The sequence below is a fragment of the Pogona vitticeps genome, chromosome 2, assembly GCF_051106095.1.
Source record: "Pogona vitticeps strain Pit_001003342236 chromosome 2, PviZW2.1, whole genome shotgun sequence".
Lineage (NCBI taxonomy): Eukaryota > Metazoa > Chordata > Lepidosauria > Squamata > Agamidae > Pogona > Pogona vitticeps.
The window spans coordinates 12,786,545-12,806,308 of NC_135784.1; the positions used below are offsets into that span (position 1 = coordinate 12,786,545).

General features: G+C 43.1%; 1 protein-coding gene across 4 annotated transcripts; it reads left to right on the top strand.

Moving 5' to 3' along the window:
• The first annotated feature begins 217 nt into the window (after positions 1-217).
• On the top strand, positions 218-19,366 carry LOC110070943 (uncharacterized). Of its 4 annotated transcripts, none has more exons than XM_078387764.1 (4): positions 218-388; positions 2,262-2,342; positions 6,012-6,186; positions 12,525-19,366. In XM_078387764.1, the coding sequence occupies exon 4, from the start codon at positions 12,567-12,569 to the stop codon at positions 14,277-14,279; it is 1,713 nt and encodes a 570-aa protein (XP_078243890.1). In that variant the 5' UTR covers positions 218-388; positions 2,262-2,342; positions 6,012-6,186; positions 12,525-12,566; the 3' UTR covers positions 14,280-19,366. The 4 variants fall into 4 exon arrangements, with proteins under 4 accessions (XP_078243890.1, XP_072843624.2, XP_072843627.2 ...); XM_072987523.2 differs by having other exon boundaries at positions 12,567-19,366; XM_072987526.2 differs by lacking the exon at positions 6,012-6,186 and having other exon boundaries at positions 12,567-19,366.
• Positions 19,367-19,764: the final 398 nt, after the last annotated feature.

A 19,764-nucleotide genomic window follows, 5' to 3' on the forward strand; every position in this document is an offset into this window, starting at 1 on the left:
TGGGATCTCACCCCTCGCCCCCCTATCCACGCCCAGTAGCAGACCCACAGGCTCATGCGGTTTCTTAAACCCCCTCCGATGGGGTCCAGGTTTCATCTTGGACGGTTCCCCTTTTTTCCTGTTTAACAAAAGGGGTCAGTCGGTGCCCTCAACTCCCCCCCCCCGATTTTTCTGCAGTTCCTCTCCCCCCTCCCCTGGGTGGAAGGGGAGGAACATAGAGCTACGAAGGCGAAGGAAGAGCCCCTCCCCTGGACTCCCTTTGAACGAGAGCCGGAAGAGGCGGGGATCCTGCAGCGCCTGCCTCTTCCCCTTCGGCCCAAGAAGAAAGGCGCGTGGAGGAGAGAAGCGGGGCTTTTGGGCCGCCTCCCGGATCGGGACCTGGACGGAGGTGGGCGCTGGAGGGGGGGCAGGTCGGGGGTGAGGTGGGGGAGTGAGATTTGCAGAGAAGGGGGGGCGGCTGCTTCTCCAGGCATTGCCGGTGGTGCCCCGTTGTGGTTTTTCCTGCTCGACCTTCGTGCAAGGCAATTATTTTCCTCTGGGTCTCCTCCAGAGGAAAGGGGAGGGGGACGGGAATTAAAAGAGGCGAGAGGATCTCTGGGGTCCAGATCCCACCCCCAGTGTCAGGGAGAGACTAACGCCCCCTGCCACCTCCCTGCCAGGCCCTAGGGCTTCAACATCCTCTCCCTGTGTGTTTGTGTGTGTGTGAAGGGTTACCCCCCTTCTCTCTGTGTTTAGGGCGGGATTCGTCCTGTTCGAGGAGACCCTGCCTTTCCCCGAAGGAACGAGAGAAAGTAACTTACTTTCCCTCTCCCTCCCCTCCCTTCCCCTCCCCGCTAAGGACGTGGGCTCTGGAAGTGACTGTAAACAGACACATACACAAACACAAACACAAACAAAAGCACACCTTGGCCAAAGCCCAGAAAGGCTCCCTTAAAGGGACAAACTCGCAAATGGGGCTGAAGAGGAAAGGGGGCGGCGCTGGGGGGCAGGCGGGAGATGGAGGAGCCCCATCTAGGGTGACTTGGGGGGCAGGCAGGAGAAGCGGGGTTTGGGAGGGAGGGGGCCCTCCCTGCACTTTCCCTGCGAGGGGGAACGTCTGCCGGACCTCTTGCTCTTTTGCACACACTCTGTTTGTTTCTCTGTGTCTTTGTGTGTGTTGTGTGAGTGTGTGTTTGTCTTTTCCTGGATGATCTGGCAGAGAGAAGGGCTAACCAGATCCCCCTCAAGACCAGATCCTGAGCTGAGGATCAACAGCAGGACGACTCCTCCCCTACCCCACCCCACCCCCGCTTGGTGGCTTCCTTGTTGTGTTGCTTGTGTGAACACAGACCTTGTTTTTCCGAAAGGGAGGCAGGAGAGAAGCAGGACAGAGAAGGGGGTGGACTTTCCTCCACGGGATCTTTTGTAGCAGAGGCTGAAAGGGAGATCTCCCCTAGAAGGGTCTCCTGGTGGACGTTGTTCTTCTTCAAACAGGGCCAAAACTGTTCTGGTCTTTGGGTCCTGAAGGGACAATTTAGGGCCATCGGCTGTGCAAAAGACCTGCCCCTCGCTCCTTCTTCTTAGGGATTCTCCCTCCTGCCTCCAATTCGTGGCCCTCCATGGGGTGGAGCAAAGGGGGCTTTGGAAAGAGGCCGAAGGAGCTCCGGTCCTTCCACATGGAGGGCAGGAGGAAAGAAGGACCGGAAGGCAGCCCGGCCTCTCCTTCTGGGTCCCTCGCCTGGCTGGTCTTTTGTGGAGTGAATGGCTCTGAAGGGTCCGTTCCAGACGAAGTGATTGTGAAACTCTTTGCTTTACAGCAGGGACAGCCGACACGAAGACCCCCCACCCTCGGCTGCCCCCCTTTCCAAGCCCCTGTGAGTTTGGCAGTGAGCTGAAAGGGAAGAGCGAAGTCTAAGCGAGGTTGGGGGTTGGAAGACAGGAGGTGATTTTTTTTACCATTTTTACTGTAGCTTTGGTTTGATTCTTTTTAACATTTGCAGACTTGCTGTTTTTCACTTTTAAATATTGCCTTTTAAGCAAGCTGCCTTACATCCTTTTTAAGGAGAAAGGCCGGGGAAAATGTTTTAAATAAATAGTGGGAGAAATACTATCTTGTTTGCTGCTGCTTTCCTCACAGGTGTCAGTGGGAAGCAGGTCCTGTTGCTCTCGGGTTCCCTGCTGTTGCCCCCACCTCACTGGGACGGAGGAGCTTTTATCTTGGAGCCCAGCATGAGATGCTCCTTCCTTCCTCCCTTCCGACGGATCTTTTTCTTTTCTCCTAGGAAGGGGTGAGACTGAGTTGATGTCTGTTTTGGGGACCAAAAACGAAGAAACAAATCCCAGATCCCTCCAACATTTGCAAGGTAAGTGAGATTTGAAGACGTGGCTTACGTAGCTTTGCCACACACTTTCTTCTCAGTTTCCTTGGTTCAGCAGGGATTTGAATCCAGGTCTCCTCGTTTCCAGTCTGGTACTCCATCCACTACATCACACTGCCTCTCTGAACATGTGCAAAGTGGTGGTGTTTTGGGCTTTGGTTTTCTTTGCATTTTATTTAGTTTTCTTTTTTTAAAGATTGCAATGCTGCTCACCCCAAACCCCATCCTCACCAAGGGCAGGTCCTCTTGATATGTGGCAGACCTTTGGTCATCCTGATTTGGGGTGTGTGGGGGTTCCCCTTCAAGCCTCCTTTCTTTTTTCCCCTTTAACAGACAAGCCAGACTGGAGGATTTTGCTTAGCACTATCCACCTCTACTTCGGATTCCTATGATAATTGATGAACAGGTAACGTCATTTCTGTTCCCACCTTCTCCTTCAATGGGAGGATAAAAGGGACAATAGACTAAGGCTGAACCCAAACAAGATGGGGGGGCTCCAACTGGGTGCCCCTGATGTCTGTGATCTGGGTGGTTCCCAACACACCCTTGGCGTTCTTATGGAGCCAAAACTGTCAGTGGAGAAGCAGGTGGCGCCCATGGTCTGATCCGTCAACTTCCCTCTTAGACGAATTGCGCCGCTGGGACCCTGCCTGGATGCAATTGTCACACCGCAGATTGGTCCACACCCAGATAGTCTCAAGAATAGACTAGAGGAATTCTGTTTCTGTGGGGCTTCCTAACACATCCTCTCCTCCATCTTTCCTACATTACTCGGACCTCTTTCATAGCTGTAAACCAATTAACTTCAAAGAGGCGTAATACCACTCTCCACCCCAAATTCCCATGGAGATGCCGGTGCGTGTGTTGAGTCTTCATGCTGGGCTTCTTTTGACCTTGCATCCTTAGCTGAATCCTCTGTACCAGACTTAACAGAAAAACACATGCCAATGCCTTGAAATCATTTCACACAGAACCTAACTGACTCCATTTCCCTCAGACTACAGATCCCACTCTCCAAGCATTGGCCATTTTCATTCATCTTTCCAATGCCAAAACGGCCTAGACAAGTGGGCCAAGAATTGTGATCAGCACCAACTCTAGCGTTAAAGTCTCCAAGAATGAACAGTGGCTCTCTGTCAGGGACTTTTTTGATAGTAGCTGCCAGATCGTCGTAAAATTTGTCTTTCACTTCTGTTGTGGATGACAGTGTTGGTGCATATGCACTAATGAGGGTGACCGGTTCCGTTGATGAGTAGAGCTGCAGAGACAGGATTATTTCACTCCCCTCAGTAGGTGCAACAATAGATCTCAGCAGAGTATTTCTGACTGCAAAGCCGACACCATATTCCGGGGTCTAATTCAATGATTTTCCCTGCCAGAAGAATGAGAAGTGTTCTTCTTTGATAGATTCCGAGTCTGGCAATCTTATCTCTTGCAGGGCAACAATGTCCATCTGCAGTTTACTCAGTTCCATGTCGATGACAGCTGTCTTGCACACGTCATCTATTTTCTGCAGGTCGTCAGAAAAGCCAGGGATCATTGTCCGTACATTCCAGGTGCCCAGCTTTAGGGCAGAAGTTTTCTTACGATTGTTGCATGCTGCACGATTATCAATCTGCTTGTCGGATTTCACCCTAAACCCACACACCCAATGAAGTTAACAGACCGTGGCAAGGTAGCACCATACTGGCTGGAGGCTGCCCAACTTAAGGCGGGTGTTATCTACCTAGTGAGGTGCAATGACCTCTCCCACTGTCAGAAGTAGCCCCTGACATCATGCTCTATGCCAATTGAGCAAAGACTTATAACCGTTAACTGCTACTTCCCGTGTTGTTTTAATGCTGTATGTGAAGCTGGAGTGTCCTCTCCAGAGCACGAGTACGCATAAAGTAATATGGAGGATAGGCTGTTACCCAAGCACCAAATCCCCCCTCTCCACGTCACTGAAATATTCCAGTGGAAAGACAAGAGCCAATACAACTGGTTCCAGCAACGTCACAGGAGTTGCCAGAACGACACGAACTGCCTCCAGGACTCCGGCTCCGGATTTTGCCTCGAGGTTATCTCCTGAAGCCTTTTCCATCTGTGGATATAGCCACAAGGCAGTGGAGGTTTGAAATCAGAGTTTTCCTTCTCCTAGATGGGCTGCCTTCCAAGGCTGATGAGCCCCACCCATCCAGCCTGCTCCCTAATAGTGCGGAGGTATGGTCTGCCCTCTAAGACTTTCCTGCCCCTCAGGTGTATGCAATGCTTATTTGGCTTTCCTGTTTACAAGATTAGAGTCAGAAATAGAGGCAGATCATGCTCACGCTTCTGAATCTGCTCATTTAAATTTAACCCCCACCCTCAGCCCATGTGGTTAGTGAGAACAAAGGTCAGCTAGAAAAAAATACCTCCCCGGAAAAAATGTGCTCCAGTGAACCTAGCTACATTTGTAGCCATTTTGCGATGTGGAGTCCAGGAATGTATGTAATGGGACAGGATGCCTAGATATTTATACTCTTTCACCTGTTCTATTTTCTGCCCATTCAAATTCCATTGAAATTGCTTCCACAACTTTGAGAAAACCAAAATGTTGGGTTCATTATAATTTAGTTGCATTTTGTTTTTGTCCAGGAATTCCACAGTTCTGTTGATTAAGCCTTTCAAATGAGCACGTGAGATGATAATAGCATCATCCGCATAAAGCAATAATGGGACACAATGCGTCCCCAATTTTGGTGGATGACCCTCCACACTGGCTAGGAGGGGGCTGGGTCATTTGTAAATAGTTTGAATAGGGAGGGAGAACGTAGCCTTGCTTCACTCCCTTGTTATTTGGAAATTGATTAGATAACTCACCTTTCCAAGAGGCACGAACCTGGCATGTTGTCCCAGAGTATAACATTCTTATGAGGGAAAGGAGTCTTTTATCTATGGCCCAAAAGAGTTTATTGTTTTTCTGGGTCACTGCCTGCTGGAGCTTGCAGTATTGCTCCAAAATAAATATCTGCCTTTTTTTTATACAATTCCTTAATTGAGTTTTTAGGGAGAGATATTTGTGCAGATCTTGGGTGGAGTCAGTCTTCCTATATTCCCTATATAAACAGCGGATTTAATAATAATAATAATAATAATAATAATAATAATAATAATAATAATAATAATAATAATAATAATAATAATAATAATAATAATAATAATAATAATAATAATAATAATAATAATAATAAAATTTATTGTCATTGTAAGTATATACACAGTATACCATACAACGAAATTCACAAATTTGTATTTCAGATCCGGGTCACCAGAATGAAAATAAATTTCTTTGTTTTCAGGGATTGCTGCACCTTTGGGCTGAAGGAGTTTGTCCTAATGCCCAGTGGAAATGTTCCATTAATTCATTAATATTATAAAGTGGTTTGATGGATTTTGTGATGGAAATCTGGAGGTCCTAACACTTCCCTTAATAGCAGATTTTAGAACCTGCTAACACATCATGATCCCATACTAGTCCTTTTGAGGCATCCTGGTAAATAAAACGTGTTTGATTTATATATGCACACAGGCCGCCATGATGCAGGAACATCCTAGCAGTGGCTAACTTCTGTTGCAAAACCGTATTCTTCAGGGAAACTACTTCAGCCTTTAATTTTGCTTGTATCTCCATAGTGACATTCTCCAAGAGGTCTATGGCTCCTGGAGTGTTATACAGAAATTCTGCCAAGGTGGGAATGTCCTCATAGCTTTCTGCCACCTCTACCGCTGGAAAAAGGCTCCTTCCCCTTTGAGTCCCTGTTGACCATTTCCAGACCTCCGGAGAAGACCTCCTGGTGACATCTGTGGAGTGAGTAGAATAACTTGTATCTGATTTAATTCATTATTCAAGGAGGCCTGTTTGGGCGGCGGAATCTGCCCCAAATCATATGTTGTGGAGACAACATATTTCTTTTGCCAGAGTTTGTGTACCTTTTAATTTTTTTTCATTTGGGAAGAATTTCCGTTTATGGAAGGGCCCTTTCTTTCCTGTTAACGCCTCTGTGACTTTACTAGTTAACAATTCTGGCACTTTCTTGGACTTAGTTGAGCCTCCTTTTTTGTGGTAAACACTTCCACTGGGCCTCTACAACCATTGTTTTAAAAAGACTCCATGCCCTTAGGAGAGATTCTTCTTTTTTACCCCTTTCAATTTCTTTCTAACTAGTTTCCTCATCTGAGGGAAGTCCACCCTTCAGAAATCAAGGGTTTTTGTGTCAGATTTACTTGACACTCTCCCCCCAACATGCAAGGCGAAAGAGACGGCAGCATGGCCACTATTCCCTAGCCACTCAGTGACATTCCTGTCCCTAACCAGGTCCTGAGTACCACAGAGTAATAGATCCAGAGTCACCTGTCCTCTGTTGGGCTCCATGACAAATTGCTCCATGGCAGAGTCGTTTAGCATGTCAAAAATCCTGATCTCTCTTTCTTGACACGACCACACATTGGCCTTCTGACCTAGTCGATGTGAGGATAATTGAAATGTGTCATGATTACAATCCTGTCCCTTTTGGACTCCTCCCTGATTTCTCTCCGCATTTCTATTTCCATCCCCTCAAGTTTTTGATCTGGAGGATGATAGCACCCACTCACCCCACTATCACATTGCTCCCTGGGCCTGGCAGTTTAACCCAAAGTGATTCTTTGATGTAGTCACACCTGCCATCCATCTCCATTCTGCTGGATTCTACTCCTTCCATGACCTAAATGGCCACCCCACCTCCAACACGCCCCTCCCTATCCCTGCTGTAGAGTTTATGGTCTGGGATTGCGGCATCCACTGGTTCTCCGAATCCCACCAGGTTTCCACTATGGCCACTATATCAGTCTTATATCTAACCTCTAAATGTTCCAGCTCTTCCATCTTTGCTCAGACGCTTTGGGCATATGCACCCGCGTATTGGGTCCCACAAGAAGGGCTGCTTGTTTGCTTCTCCTTCCAGTGGACAGTCCAACAATCCCATCCCATCACACTCTCAGTCCTAATTACTACACTATCATCACTTTGTTGTTCTCTACCCTCTCCACCCTCTTTCCATAGAGATGAGGAGCCCTAAAACGGATGTCACTCAGCTCCTGTCAGCTTTCCTCCTGTTGTTGTTTAGTCGTGTCCAACACTTCGTGACCCCATGGACCACAGCACACCAGGCCCTCCTGTCTTCCACTGCCTCCTGGAGTTAAGTCAAATTCATGTTGGTAGCTTTGTTGACACTGTCCAACCATCTCATCTTCTGTCATCCCCTTCTTCTGCCTTCACACTTTCCTACCATCAGGGTTTTTTTCCAGGGAGTCTTCTCTTCTCATGAGATAGCCAAAGTATTGGAGCCTCCGCTTCAGGATCTGTCCTTCCACTGAGCACTCAGGGTTGATTTCCTTTAGAATGGATAGGTTTGTTCTCCTTGCAGTCCAGGGGACTCTCAAGAGCCTCCTCCAGGACCACAATTCAAAAGCATCAATTCTTCGGCAGTCAGCTTTCTTTATGGTCCAGCTCTCACTTCTGTACATCACTACAGGAAAAACCATAGCTTTGACTATGTGTACTTTGGTTGGCAAAGTGATGTCTCTGCTTTTTAAGAAGCTGTCGAGAAGTTGTCATCGCTTTCTCCCAAAAAGCAGGCGTCTTTTAATTTTGTGGCTGATGTCCCCATCTGCAGTGATCATGGAGCCCTAGAAAGTAAAATCTGTCACTGCTTCCATATCTTCCACTTCTATTTGCCAGGAGGTAAGGGGACCAGTGGCCATGAACTTAGTTTTTATGTTGAGCTTCAGACCATTTTTTGCACTCTCCTCTTTCACCTTCATTAAGAGATTCTTTAATTCCTCCTCACTTTCTGCCATGAGAGTGGTATCAACTGCGTATCGGAGGTTGTTGATAGTTCTTCCGGCAATCTCAATTCCGGTTTGGGATTCCTCCAGTCCTGCCTTTCACATGAGCTTTCCTCCCAGATTCAGTTTAAAAGCTGATCTGCCACCTTTTTGAAGTTACGCACCAGGAGTTCACTTCCATCTTCATTCAAGTGAAGCCCATCCCTCTTGGACAAGCCTGGCTTGTCCCAAAACATTCCTCAGTGCCAAATGAATCTAAACCCCTCCACTTGACACCATCATCTCATCCACGCGTTGAGACCCCTGAGCTCTGCATGCCTAGCTGGCCCTGTGTGTGGATCTGTAACCCAGAGGATTAAAAACAAGAAGAAAGAGTGAGCAGTCCCCTCATATGTCTGTAGCAGAAGGAAAAGAGTGGAGAGAGATAGAGAGGTAGTGGCAGTTATGGAAAGGGTGAAAGAGCTGAAGGTGGGAGAAAAGGGGGAGGAGTTAGGAATGACGAGCAGAAAGGTGGAAGATGTTTTCTTGACAATGGAGGAGGGAAGAAATCAGGGGAAACAAGAAAAGTGGTAGTTTTAGAAGACATGGCAAGAGGAGGAGGAGCAAAGGTATTTAAGATACCTCAGACGGGAGCAATAAGAGAGGGAAGACGCAATAACAAAGAATCAAATATAAAAGGGAGGGAAGTGAAATTGCCAATAGAAGGATTAGGACCCGAAGAATGGACGGTACTAGTATACCCTCCAGGACAGGGTCCCTGGAGGAAGATAATCCGGACAGGACCTCTCCAACCGAACGAGAAGCCACCCGAGAGAGACTGGTCTCGTCATCCCTTTTGCAGGACAATATGTGCTGTCAGGAGTGGTTGTTTGAGAAAGCCAACAGACCAGGAACAATTCAGACATGCTCCCCGTTGAAGAAAGTTATGAAGAGATTTTACCATTGTTATGGACAGATGTTCCTGTTGGTGTTGGACCTGTTGATCCCATAGAGGTTGTTGTTGAAAAACCTAAGAGTTCTATTAATAAAGAGTTTATTGTTAAACAACTCTTTCTCTTGTCATTTCCCGCCAAAACTAAGGAACTGTCAGACACTTAACAAGGAACTTGATCACAGGATCAGGTAGAACCTCCAAGAACACTACCTTTTATTCAAAACATTTTATTAGTTTTTCACTCTATCTACATTTGATTTGTGCTTGTCAAACATCGTGTTACATGATTTGCTTACAATTATTTGTTTTTTACATCTCAGTGTCTTCCCAGTTGTCCCCCCAAATTCCAGACATCTTTCAAACATTCAAACCATATATAATATGGCTACTATCATATTACTTTCATAATGTACAATATTCTCAAGATCTTCTAATAACATTCTTAATAAAAGTAGTTCCAGATCCATGCCCCAACCTTCTATCTAGTTTAATTTACCTAAAAACAATAACCCACCATATTACATCATTACCCTGATTAAAGCTCCCTTATTTCAATTTAATTCTCATTTTTAATATAAATGATATACTCCTTTACAATTCTCGAAGTTAAATATATACATATTTTTCAACATTAAGGGCCCCTTTCCTATTTTTCCCTTTTTCATCTTTCTAAGTAATTCCGTCTTATTTCTCTTTTTTCACTTTTTGTTTCTGTCTCTCTAAGCATTCTGCCATCTTTCATGCCCTCTGAAACCATTTTGTGCATCTGATTTATCTCCACTAGATCTTTATGCACTTGGTCTATCTTCAATAGATCTTCCAGGCTTTTTTAAAATTAATTTTGCTGATTTTCTCCCCTTATTTTCCCTTAATACTCTCCTCAGAACCAAGAGTGAAGTTGTTTCTCTTAGGTTTTCCCCATTGATTTCCTCCAGCTCCTCTTTTGATTGGCATACAAAATCCAGCACACTCTCATTTCCTTCTTTGTTATTCCCTGTCTCTTGTTGACTATAATTCTTCAGATGTTCATTTAATAATTTTGGCTTTTGGTAGTGGGATCTCACTATTTCTAGTATTGTTTGAAAAGTAGGTTTTGTTTCATCCCAAAATTGTCGTTGTTGTGCCATTCTGTTCCAGCTGTCCAAGAACTTAAGCCAAGATTCGAAGCCCCCAAGTCTCACAGTCCAGTTCGATGATTATATCTGTGTCCTAATTGATCCCTGGCAAATTGATGCCAGCTATACAGATATTCCAAGTTTCCAGAGTCAATCCAAAGAGTCTACTTTGGCTAAATAGGCCTGAACCAAGATTTAAATCCCCAAAGTACCAAGGTACAATGCATTGGTTGTATCTGCGGCCTGATGGCCTAATTCTCATAGGTTTACACCAGCTAGTCAAACACAAACACTTCCAGCTCCCGGGGCAGTTTCAGAGGATCTACTTTGGCCAAACAGGCCTGAACCAAAGTTCAAAACCCTCTAATATCACAGTCAAATTCAGTGTTTGTATCCATGTCCTGGAGGCCTAGTTCCCACAATTCTGCATCGGCCAAAACTGGAATTCCAAATCCAGGAATTCCCTGGATGTGGTTCCAAAAAGTTCACTTTGGCACATTATACTAATTCCCAAAGTACAGTTTAAAAAGATCCACTTTAGGATTAATTTGTCTATGTTCCAGCCAGGCATGAAAAGATCACAAATAAATAAAAAAACAGGTTTCTAAGCTTTAAACAGCAGTAGAGTGCTCAAGATCACTCTTCTGGGCATTGTGCCAAAAGCAAGTAGTCAAAACATAAGATAACTCCAGAATTTACAAGAAAATTTCTTAAGATTTATAATGCCAAATTATAATATTCTTAAGGTATATTTTAAATGTATTTAAATTAGTAGTTAATGTCCCATTAATCTTTAAGTTTTTTTTTTGCATCAACTATCTCTCCACATTTTCTGCCACTCTATGATTGATGAGATTGATAGGAGATTCTTTTTTCTGTATATAGGAATTGTCTTCTCCAGGAGTAATCATAAGCAATTAATTGTAAAAATATGTCTCACCCGATAATAACACTAATGTTAAATAGCTGATTGTTGCTTCTCTTATTGCCGGCTGCTGATGACTTGCAAGCAAGCTTCCTAGCTGCTTGTTTCTGCCCATTGGCTGATTAGAGAGTTTCCTGGATCAAGCGGGGATGATTGCCGCCGTCCCCCATGATCAACAGGCTTCCCCCACAGTTCACCACCTCTCCAGGGTGGTTTCAACACCCCGGGGTGTCTCAAACAGTTCAGAATTCAGTTCAGGGGACAGAGCTCCATCCTCCTGCTGCTGTCTCATCGCGGTGTCAAGCCGGTCTCCGAGAATACTACCTTTGAGGTACAGTAGTATCTCGGTTTACGTACGCCTCGTTTTACATAATTTTTGGTTTATGAACGGAAATCAGTTTAAAATAAAACCTCAGTTTACATTTCTTTTCCCCATTTCTTTTGTTTTGTGAAGGAAGTTTCCCTGCGCCTGGAGGTTTGTAGCGCCACCACCATTGCTGTGGCAACCCACATTCTGGTTTATGTATTTTTCGCTTGACGTAATGTCCTGGAGGATATATTGATTTCATAAACCAAGGTACTACTGTAATATGCAGCATTTAGTATTTGTAGTAATTAATTTCGCTGGGGTCAAATACCTTCTCAATTTCAATGTTTACATTTTCCCTTTTATTCTCACAGATGTGGTTTATCAAATTCTCCCTCCCCTTCCATACACATTGGTTTAGGTATCTAACTCTGAAGCCAGAGGTTGAGAGTTTACTTCCTTTCTAGCTCTGCAGTTCTAAGATTCTATTACCTCAGTATTACCTCCCTGACCAACTCTGCTTCCTATACTGTTTTCAGAAATTCCTGATGATTCTCTACCCGTAACAGCATTTTATAAACTCTACATCCCACACGTTTCATGGACCTGTCCTTTCTCTTCTCCTTCTGAATAATAATCTCTGCTGACTTTGTCAGTTCCTGGCATTGACCACTAACTGCTCTTTACTTGTTCTCGAGTCCAATAATCTAGCTGCATCACAATTATCCACTTATACTCTTCCTTTCGAACACTGTCCTTCCTTTCTAACACAATCATTGGGGAGAATTTGAGAAGGAAAAAAAATTAATATACTTTCAATTTGATGTACATATTTGGCTGTAGAAATGATCCTCCCTTCATTACTCCTCCCTCCAAAAGGTCCCTTAGTGAAGAGCCTTTCCAACCTCAAGCCCAAAAGAACAACTTCTGGTCCAGCCTCATCCCTTCCCTGATTCTCTTCCCTCACCTTCTTGCCTGTCTTTCCTTCCTCTTCCGTAACTCAGGCAGAGATCAAACACATCATTCCTTATTTCTGCAGATTTTGGACGTGGTTGTTTCTCTTCTTTTTCTAATCTACCAGATGATGAACAGGAGAAGAATTGTCCAGCAACATCTGGGGCAACCTGGGCAGGATCTCATAATCAAGCGAAAAAACAGAGAAATGAAAATCGGAGTGGGCAGGCATGGACTTCACATGAAAGGATTGACAAAGGGGAGAAACAGCGTAAATGCATGTCACCTGAGTACACATCAAAGAACACATATAGGGGAGAAACTGGATACATGTATGGAACGTGGAAAGAGCTTCAGGCAGAACAAGAGCCTCCATAAAAACCATAGAACTCACAATGGGGAGAAACCTTATAAATGCATGGAATGCGGAAAGAGCTTTAGTCAGTGTGCTCACCTTAGGTCACATCAAAGTACTCACACTGGAGAGAAACCACATAAATGCATGAAATGTGGAAAGAGCTTTAGTCGCAGTGATGCCCTTAGGTTACATGAAAGGACTCACACTGGAGAGAAACCTTATAAGTGCATGGAATGTGGAAAGAGCTTTAGTCAGAGTGGTGTCCTTAGGAAACATCAAAGTACTCACACTGGGGAGAAACCATATAAATGCATGGAATGTGGAAAGAGCTTTATTCAGAGTGGTCAGCTTAGGTTACATGAAAGGACTCACACTGGAGAGAAACCTTATAAATGCATGGAATGTGGAAAGAGCTTTAGTTACAGTGGTAATCTTAAGTTACATCAAAGAACTCACACTGGGGAGAAACCACATAAATGCTTGGAATGTGGAAAAAGCTTTAGTGACAATAGTGGCCTTAGGGTACATCAAAGAACTCACACTGGGGAGAAACCACATAAATGTGTGGAATGTGGAAAGAGCTTTGGAAGCAGTGGTGACCTTAGGAAACATCAGAAGACTCACACTGGGGAGAAACAACATAAATGTGTGGAATGTGGAAAGAGCTTTGGAAGCAGTGGTGCACTTAGGTATCATCAAAGGACTCACACTGGTGAGAAACCTTATGAATGCATAGAATGTGGAAAGAGCTTTAGAAGCAGTGGTGCCCTTAGGTCACATCAAAAGACTCACACTGGGGAGAAACCACATAAATGCCTAGAATGTGGAAAGAGCTTTAGTTGGAGTGGTCACCTAAGATTACATCAAAGGACTCACAATGGGGAGAAACCCCACAAATGCACGGAATGTGGAAAGAGCTTTAGTCAGCATGCTCACCTTAGTTCACATCAAAGGATTCACACTGGGGAGAAACCATATAAATGCATAGAATGTGGAAAGAGCTTTATTCAGGGTGCTCACCTTAGGTCACATCAAAGGACTCACAATGGGGAGAAACCACATAAATGCATGGAATGTGGAAAGAGCTTTAGTCAGAGTGCTGCTCTTAGGTCACATCAAAGAACGCACACTGGGGAGAAACCACATAAATGCATAGAATGTGGAAAGAGCTTTAATCAGAGTGGTCAGCTTAGGTCACATCAAAGGACTCACACTGGGGAGAAACCACATAAATGCATAGAATGTGGAAAGAGCTTTAGTCACAGTTGTCACCTTCGGTTACATCAAAGGATTCACACTGGGGAGAAACCACATAGATGTATGGAATGTGGAAAGAGCTTTAGTCAGAGTAGTGTTCTTAGGTTACATCAAAGAACGCACACTGGGGAGAAACCACATAAATGCATGGAATGTGGAAAGAGCTTTAGTCAGAGTAGTCAGCTTAGGTTACACCAAAGGACTCACACTGGGGAGAAATCATAGAAATGCATGGAATGTGGAAAGAGCTTTACTCAGAGTTCCTGATAAGTTAGGACATAAGGAGCTGATTCAGTTTTTTGCTTCTTTCCACTGGAAATAATAAAACAACCAAATGCTGACGTAATGCAAAACAGAGAGATGACCAAAATATGAGTGCATTTTGAAGTCCCGCTTGTGATGTCTTTTACTTCTATCATAATTAACATAATCACAAAATAGACATGGAACCTTGTGCTAAAAAATTAGAATACAAGGGGGTGCCAACAAATATTGAGCCTTTCCCAGAAAAACGTGAGGTAGGAAGCTATAAATTGCAGAGTGTGTTGGACAAATCTACTATAGTCAGTGGTTCAAAAATCAAATACCTATGTTTTTAACTTTCATGTTCAGGTCCAAAGTTAACATGGCAGCACCTCCTGAAAAGTTCAATGTGGAAAAGGATAGGAGCATAAAAAGTTCCTGTGTCTCCAAGGGAAAAGTGCAAAGCAGATCCATGTTGAAATGTCACAAACCATGGGGGACAGTGATCCTTCATATGCAAGTGTTGCGTTGTCAGTTTTAAAACTGGCCATTTCAGTGTTGAAAGAAACCCAGCGGAAGGCTTGTTTCTGTCTCTGTGCCTGCAAATGTGAAAGTCATCCATGACATGATCATGGAGGTCCTCCGAATATCAGCAAAAAGTATTGCTACATATCTGAGAATATCACGTGAGAGAGTTGGTGCCTTTATCCACCACAACTTGGAAATGAGAAAGCTGGAAGCAAAGTGGATCCCCAAACTTTGACAACCAAACAAAAGAGGAAACGTAGAGTCATTGGTGGCTGTTTTGGAACATTTTGCAAGAAATGAGTCAGATTTCTTGGTAACTGGTGATGAGACATGGATCTAGTGTTATCATCCTGAGACAAAGGAACAGGAATAGAGGCACAGTGGTTCCCCCAGGCCAGAGAAGTTCCAAGTGCAAAGGTCAGTGCAGAAGCAAATGGTAAGTTTTTTGGGATAAGAAGGGAGTTCTGCTGGTGGACTACCTCCAACAGGGTTCAACCATCAATGCAAATATTACTGTGCTTTATTGACTATGAGGAAAGCTCTCCAAAGGTGTCATCCTGTTGCATGACAACACCTCGTCACACACTGCAGGTGAAACAATGGCAAAACTGATGTCCTTAAGCTTTCAAGTGATGCCCATCCTCCTTATTCTCCCCACCTGGCTCCTTCTGACTATTATCTGTTCCCTAACTCAAAAAAACCCCTAAAGAGACAACAATTTGGGAGTGTTCTGGAGGCAACTAATGTTGCAAATGAGTGGTTACACCAGCAGTCAGAAGAATTTTATTTGCAGGAACTTAAGAAGCTGAAGGATAGATGTTGCAGGTGCATTGACTTCCTGGGGGAATATGTAGAATAGTGTGGCAGTTACAGCTTCCTAGATCCATTTTTTCTGGGTGAGGCTCAATACTTATCAGAACCCCCTTGTAAACATGTATTGTGCAATGGAAACTTTTACAAAATTAGTGTAAAAAGAGAAAAAGATGGATGTTCTAAGGCTAACTGATGAAAGAAAAGCAAGTAGTAAAAGGCGAAATGAAGAGAAACCAGAGTATAGTAGTTAAGAAAATGTATAATTATATGTTGGAAATTCAAATGCAAGAGGAAATGGTTAAAGAACCTATGATTAAGTGGGCACAAAATATAGGGCACATTGATATTGATCAATGGCTGAAAATATGGCAAAATAACATAAAGCTCACAAGATTGGTTAATTTTAAGGAGAATATATATAAGATGTTCTATAGGTGGCATATGACCCCTGAAAAACTGTCAAAGATGTATACTGATGTATCAAATAAGTGTTGGAAATGTGAAACACAAATGGGAAGTTATTATCATATGTGGTGGTCGTGTGGGGTAGCGAAAAAATACTGGAAAAGAGTGCATGTTATGTTACAACAAATTCTGCTTTGTAAAGTATCACTAACCCCAGAATTGTTTCTGTTAAGCATGATACCCGATAACATAGATAGGTCAAAGGAACATATAGTTATATATATTATTACAGCAGCCAGAATTATGTATGCTAGAAATTGGAAAATTACGGCGGTGCCGGAACAAGAAGATCTGATGGAAAAGATATGGGAAATAGCCGAAATGGACATCTTATTGGAAGTTATGAAGGACCAATCCTTGCAAAGGGCAACAGAAAGATGGGACTTATTTTATAAATGGACTGAATTAACAGGTAGTAGCTGAATATATATAGTGAAATGTGAACCTTATACATAAGGCAGAAAAGGGTAAATAGAATGATTTTGGATTTGATATGGCAATAGGTATAGATTGGATATTAGTATGCTATGATTTTCCCCTCTCCCTCACAAATCCCCTTCCCTCACAAACCCTAACCCCCATGTCCCTATGTCACCCTTTATTTAAAAAATAAAATTAAATTTAAAAAAAAGAAAAGTAGTGAAAAGACAGACGCTGTCATTTCTTTTAGAAGGCTTTACGCTCATAAATAGTAATTGAGTCTTAAAAAGAGTGCTAATGTATTTGTATTCTCTATTTTTTATGAACTGTATTATTTATGAAGAACTAGGTGTTTCTATGCTATTGGCAGGGATTGTTAGAAGGAGTGGAAATTTTGGTATTTCAAGCTCTGGTCTCTTCAGGCCCTGGACTGCACTGGGTCGGAAGTGACCAAATCCTTTGATCGTTAACATCTGAGCTTCTCAGAGGCTGAGAAACCCAAGCCTTGGGAAGATTTGATTTTGCTGATGATGCAAAACAAATGAATATAAATATTGGGTGAGACCTTCCACAAGCTGTTATTAGAAAGGAATGGAGAACTGTAGATTTTTTTTCAAGGAGTACAACAGATGATGGAACTGATGCCGGGTGAAAGTCTTTGGAAGAGCGGAAATATAACTGTGTGGGAGTGACAGCCAGCAATGGATTTTACACATGGCTGGGTGAGAACAAAAGTTTTCTCTGTGTTAACAATACACAGCCAAATAGTGCTTTTTAACTTTGTATATATTTATTTTTAAAGTTTAAATACCTTTGCATGTCTTTCATTGAAAATAATAATCTTTTTTCTTTTTTATTATTGCATTCTTAGGAAATTTGCAGTGATCTGATGATGTCTTTCTTTCCAGATTATGAGCTCCAGTGTTTTAATGTGTTTGTATTTTAGATTCAAACAAGTCTTAAATTTTCCTTATTATCTCAATTTTAAATTCCTGCTTCTTTTTACAAGGTGAACGGATGTATTTTAAGTAAGCCTGCAGTTTTTTACATAACTGTATGATGTTTAGATTTGAAGATCAGTACTGACAGTTTTTTCCTCACACCTGTAAGACTGCCACACATATTGTTTTGGATTTAGAATGTTTAAGTATGGAACCTAGAAATGATGAAAATAAATGAACCTATAAAGTATTAAGAAATTTTGGAATTGCCTGGAATCACTGCCACAATGAAAAGACTTCCTATGAGATAGCCAGATGACCTTCAAATGCCTTGTCATTGGTTGTCTTTGTGAAGGAGAAAGACGGGCTAAACCCATCCTGACTGGAGTTCCGTCCTTTTTTTTTTTTTGTACTTTTTATTTTTTATAAGGGATAACAGAAAGGAAAAGGGAATTGGGATTGATGAGGAAGAGGGGAGACAATAACATACTTTCATCTATTCTGTACCTATTGCCATATCAAGATTTTAAATTATTCTATTTACTCTTTTCTGCCTTCTAGATTCAGTTCTCTTTTCAATATGTACTGTTCACAAGCTGCCTGTTGATTCTGTCCACTTGTTAAATAGATCCCATCTTTCTGTTGCCTTTTGCAAGGGATAGTCCTTCATGACTTCTGATAAAATGTCCATTTTGGCTATTTCCCGTATCTTTTCAATAAGATCTTCTTGTTTCGGTACCGTTGATCTTTTCCAATTTTTAGCATATAAAATTCTAGCTGTCGTAACTATGTATATAACTATATAATTCTTTGATTTATCTATATTTTCAGGTATCATACTCAATAAAAACAGTTCTGGGGTTATGGAGTTCCGTCCTTTCCTGAGAAGAGGAGGGAGAATCCCATGGAACCCCAGAGACAGAATATATAACCTGTCCGAGAAGGGACACCTTCATGGGGAGAATGGGAAGATAGAAAGATGAGAACAGTCACAGAAAAAACCAGGAGGATAGGGATAATTCCAGGTGAAGCATCAAAGGTTGAGACCAATGAAGAGGTGGGAGAGTATGGGAAAAAAGAGCCTGGGGTGTCTAAGGTGCAGGTTCCAGTGAGGGAAGCAGATGGTCCATCAGAGGAAAAGAAGGATCCACCGGGTAAAGGAACCTTAGTTGCAAGAGAGAAAGAAATAAGACAAGAGGAGGGAAGAGAAATAGAGTGGTGCCCCACATAACGAGCGCTTCGTTTAACAACGAATCCGCATAGCGATTGAGTTTTTGTGATCGCATTGCAATGTTTTAAATAGCGAAAAATCGCTTTGCGATGATCAGTAAGCTGTTTTGCTTACAGATTTTGGCATAGTGATGGTTTTTCTAACAGCTGATCGGCGGTTCCAGAATGACCACCGGGTAAAAAAAATGGCCGCCCACTGTGTTTTCACGCCCATACCTTGCTTACCGGGCAGCAAAAATGGCGGCTGTATGGAGGATTTTCGCATAACAGTGAGTTTTTTGCCCATAGGAATGCATTAAACATGTTTTAATGCATTCCTATGGCCTTTCCGTATAGTGACTGTGATGGCTGCGATGACGTCATCTGCCTATCATGGTTATGCTGGAACCCATCTGCCTATAGCAGAGCAGGAGGTGGGACTCCAGGAGGTGGAGCTGTGTATATAAGGGGGGGGGGAGTGAATGATGTGAGTTAGTTAAGAGTTATGGAGAGTTAGAGTTAGAGTGAGAGTTGAGTTAGGGCATAAAGTACTGTGTTAGTGAAGGTCTGAGAGAGAGTGTGTATGAGGGGATACTTTATTATTACTGATTGCCTTTTTATTTTCGTTAATAAAATGATTTACCATTCCTTCTGTTGTTATCAATAAAATACAAGTTTTTATTTTTAAAATCATACATTTGTCTGAAGAGTCTTATGAAGGAGTGGTTGGTGGCAGCGTAAATAAAGTGTGAATGAGAGAGTGTCCTGACCATTGTGATGTGAAAGAGGGACGTCACAACAGAAATTGGTGCCAGCGTGTGGGATACGAGTTGGCCAGTTGGCCAGTTGGCCAGTAAAGCCTTGGCTAAAGTGGCAAGAGCAAAAGGACTTCAGTTAGGGTCACCTGAAGTGGAAAGTGTGGGCATCTCTAGGATTTGACTCAAGGGGAGCAAATCTAGTGGAGAAGCACTTAAGCTTCAGAGTGGAAAACTGATTTATGAGCTCTGTAGTGGCCATTTTGTGAGGGAGAGTAGCCCCAAAGCAGAGACTGTGGGGAGTTGGTCAGAGTGTCCTGAGTTAGGTGAACTCTG

Excerpts from the sequence above, each read along its gene's own strand:
- LOC110070943 (XM_078387764.1), top strand. The coding sequence starts at position 12,567 with ATGATGAACAGGAGAAGAATTGTCCAGCAACATCTGGGGCAACCTGGG.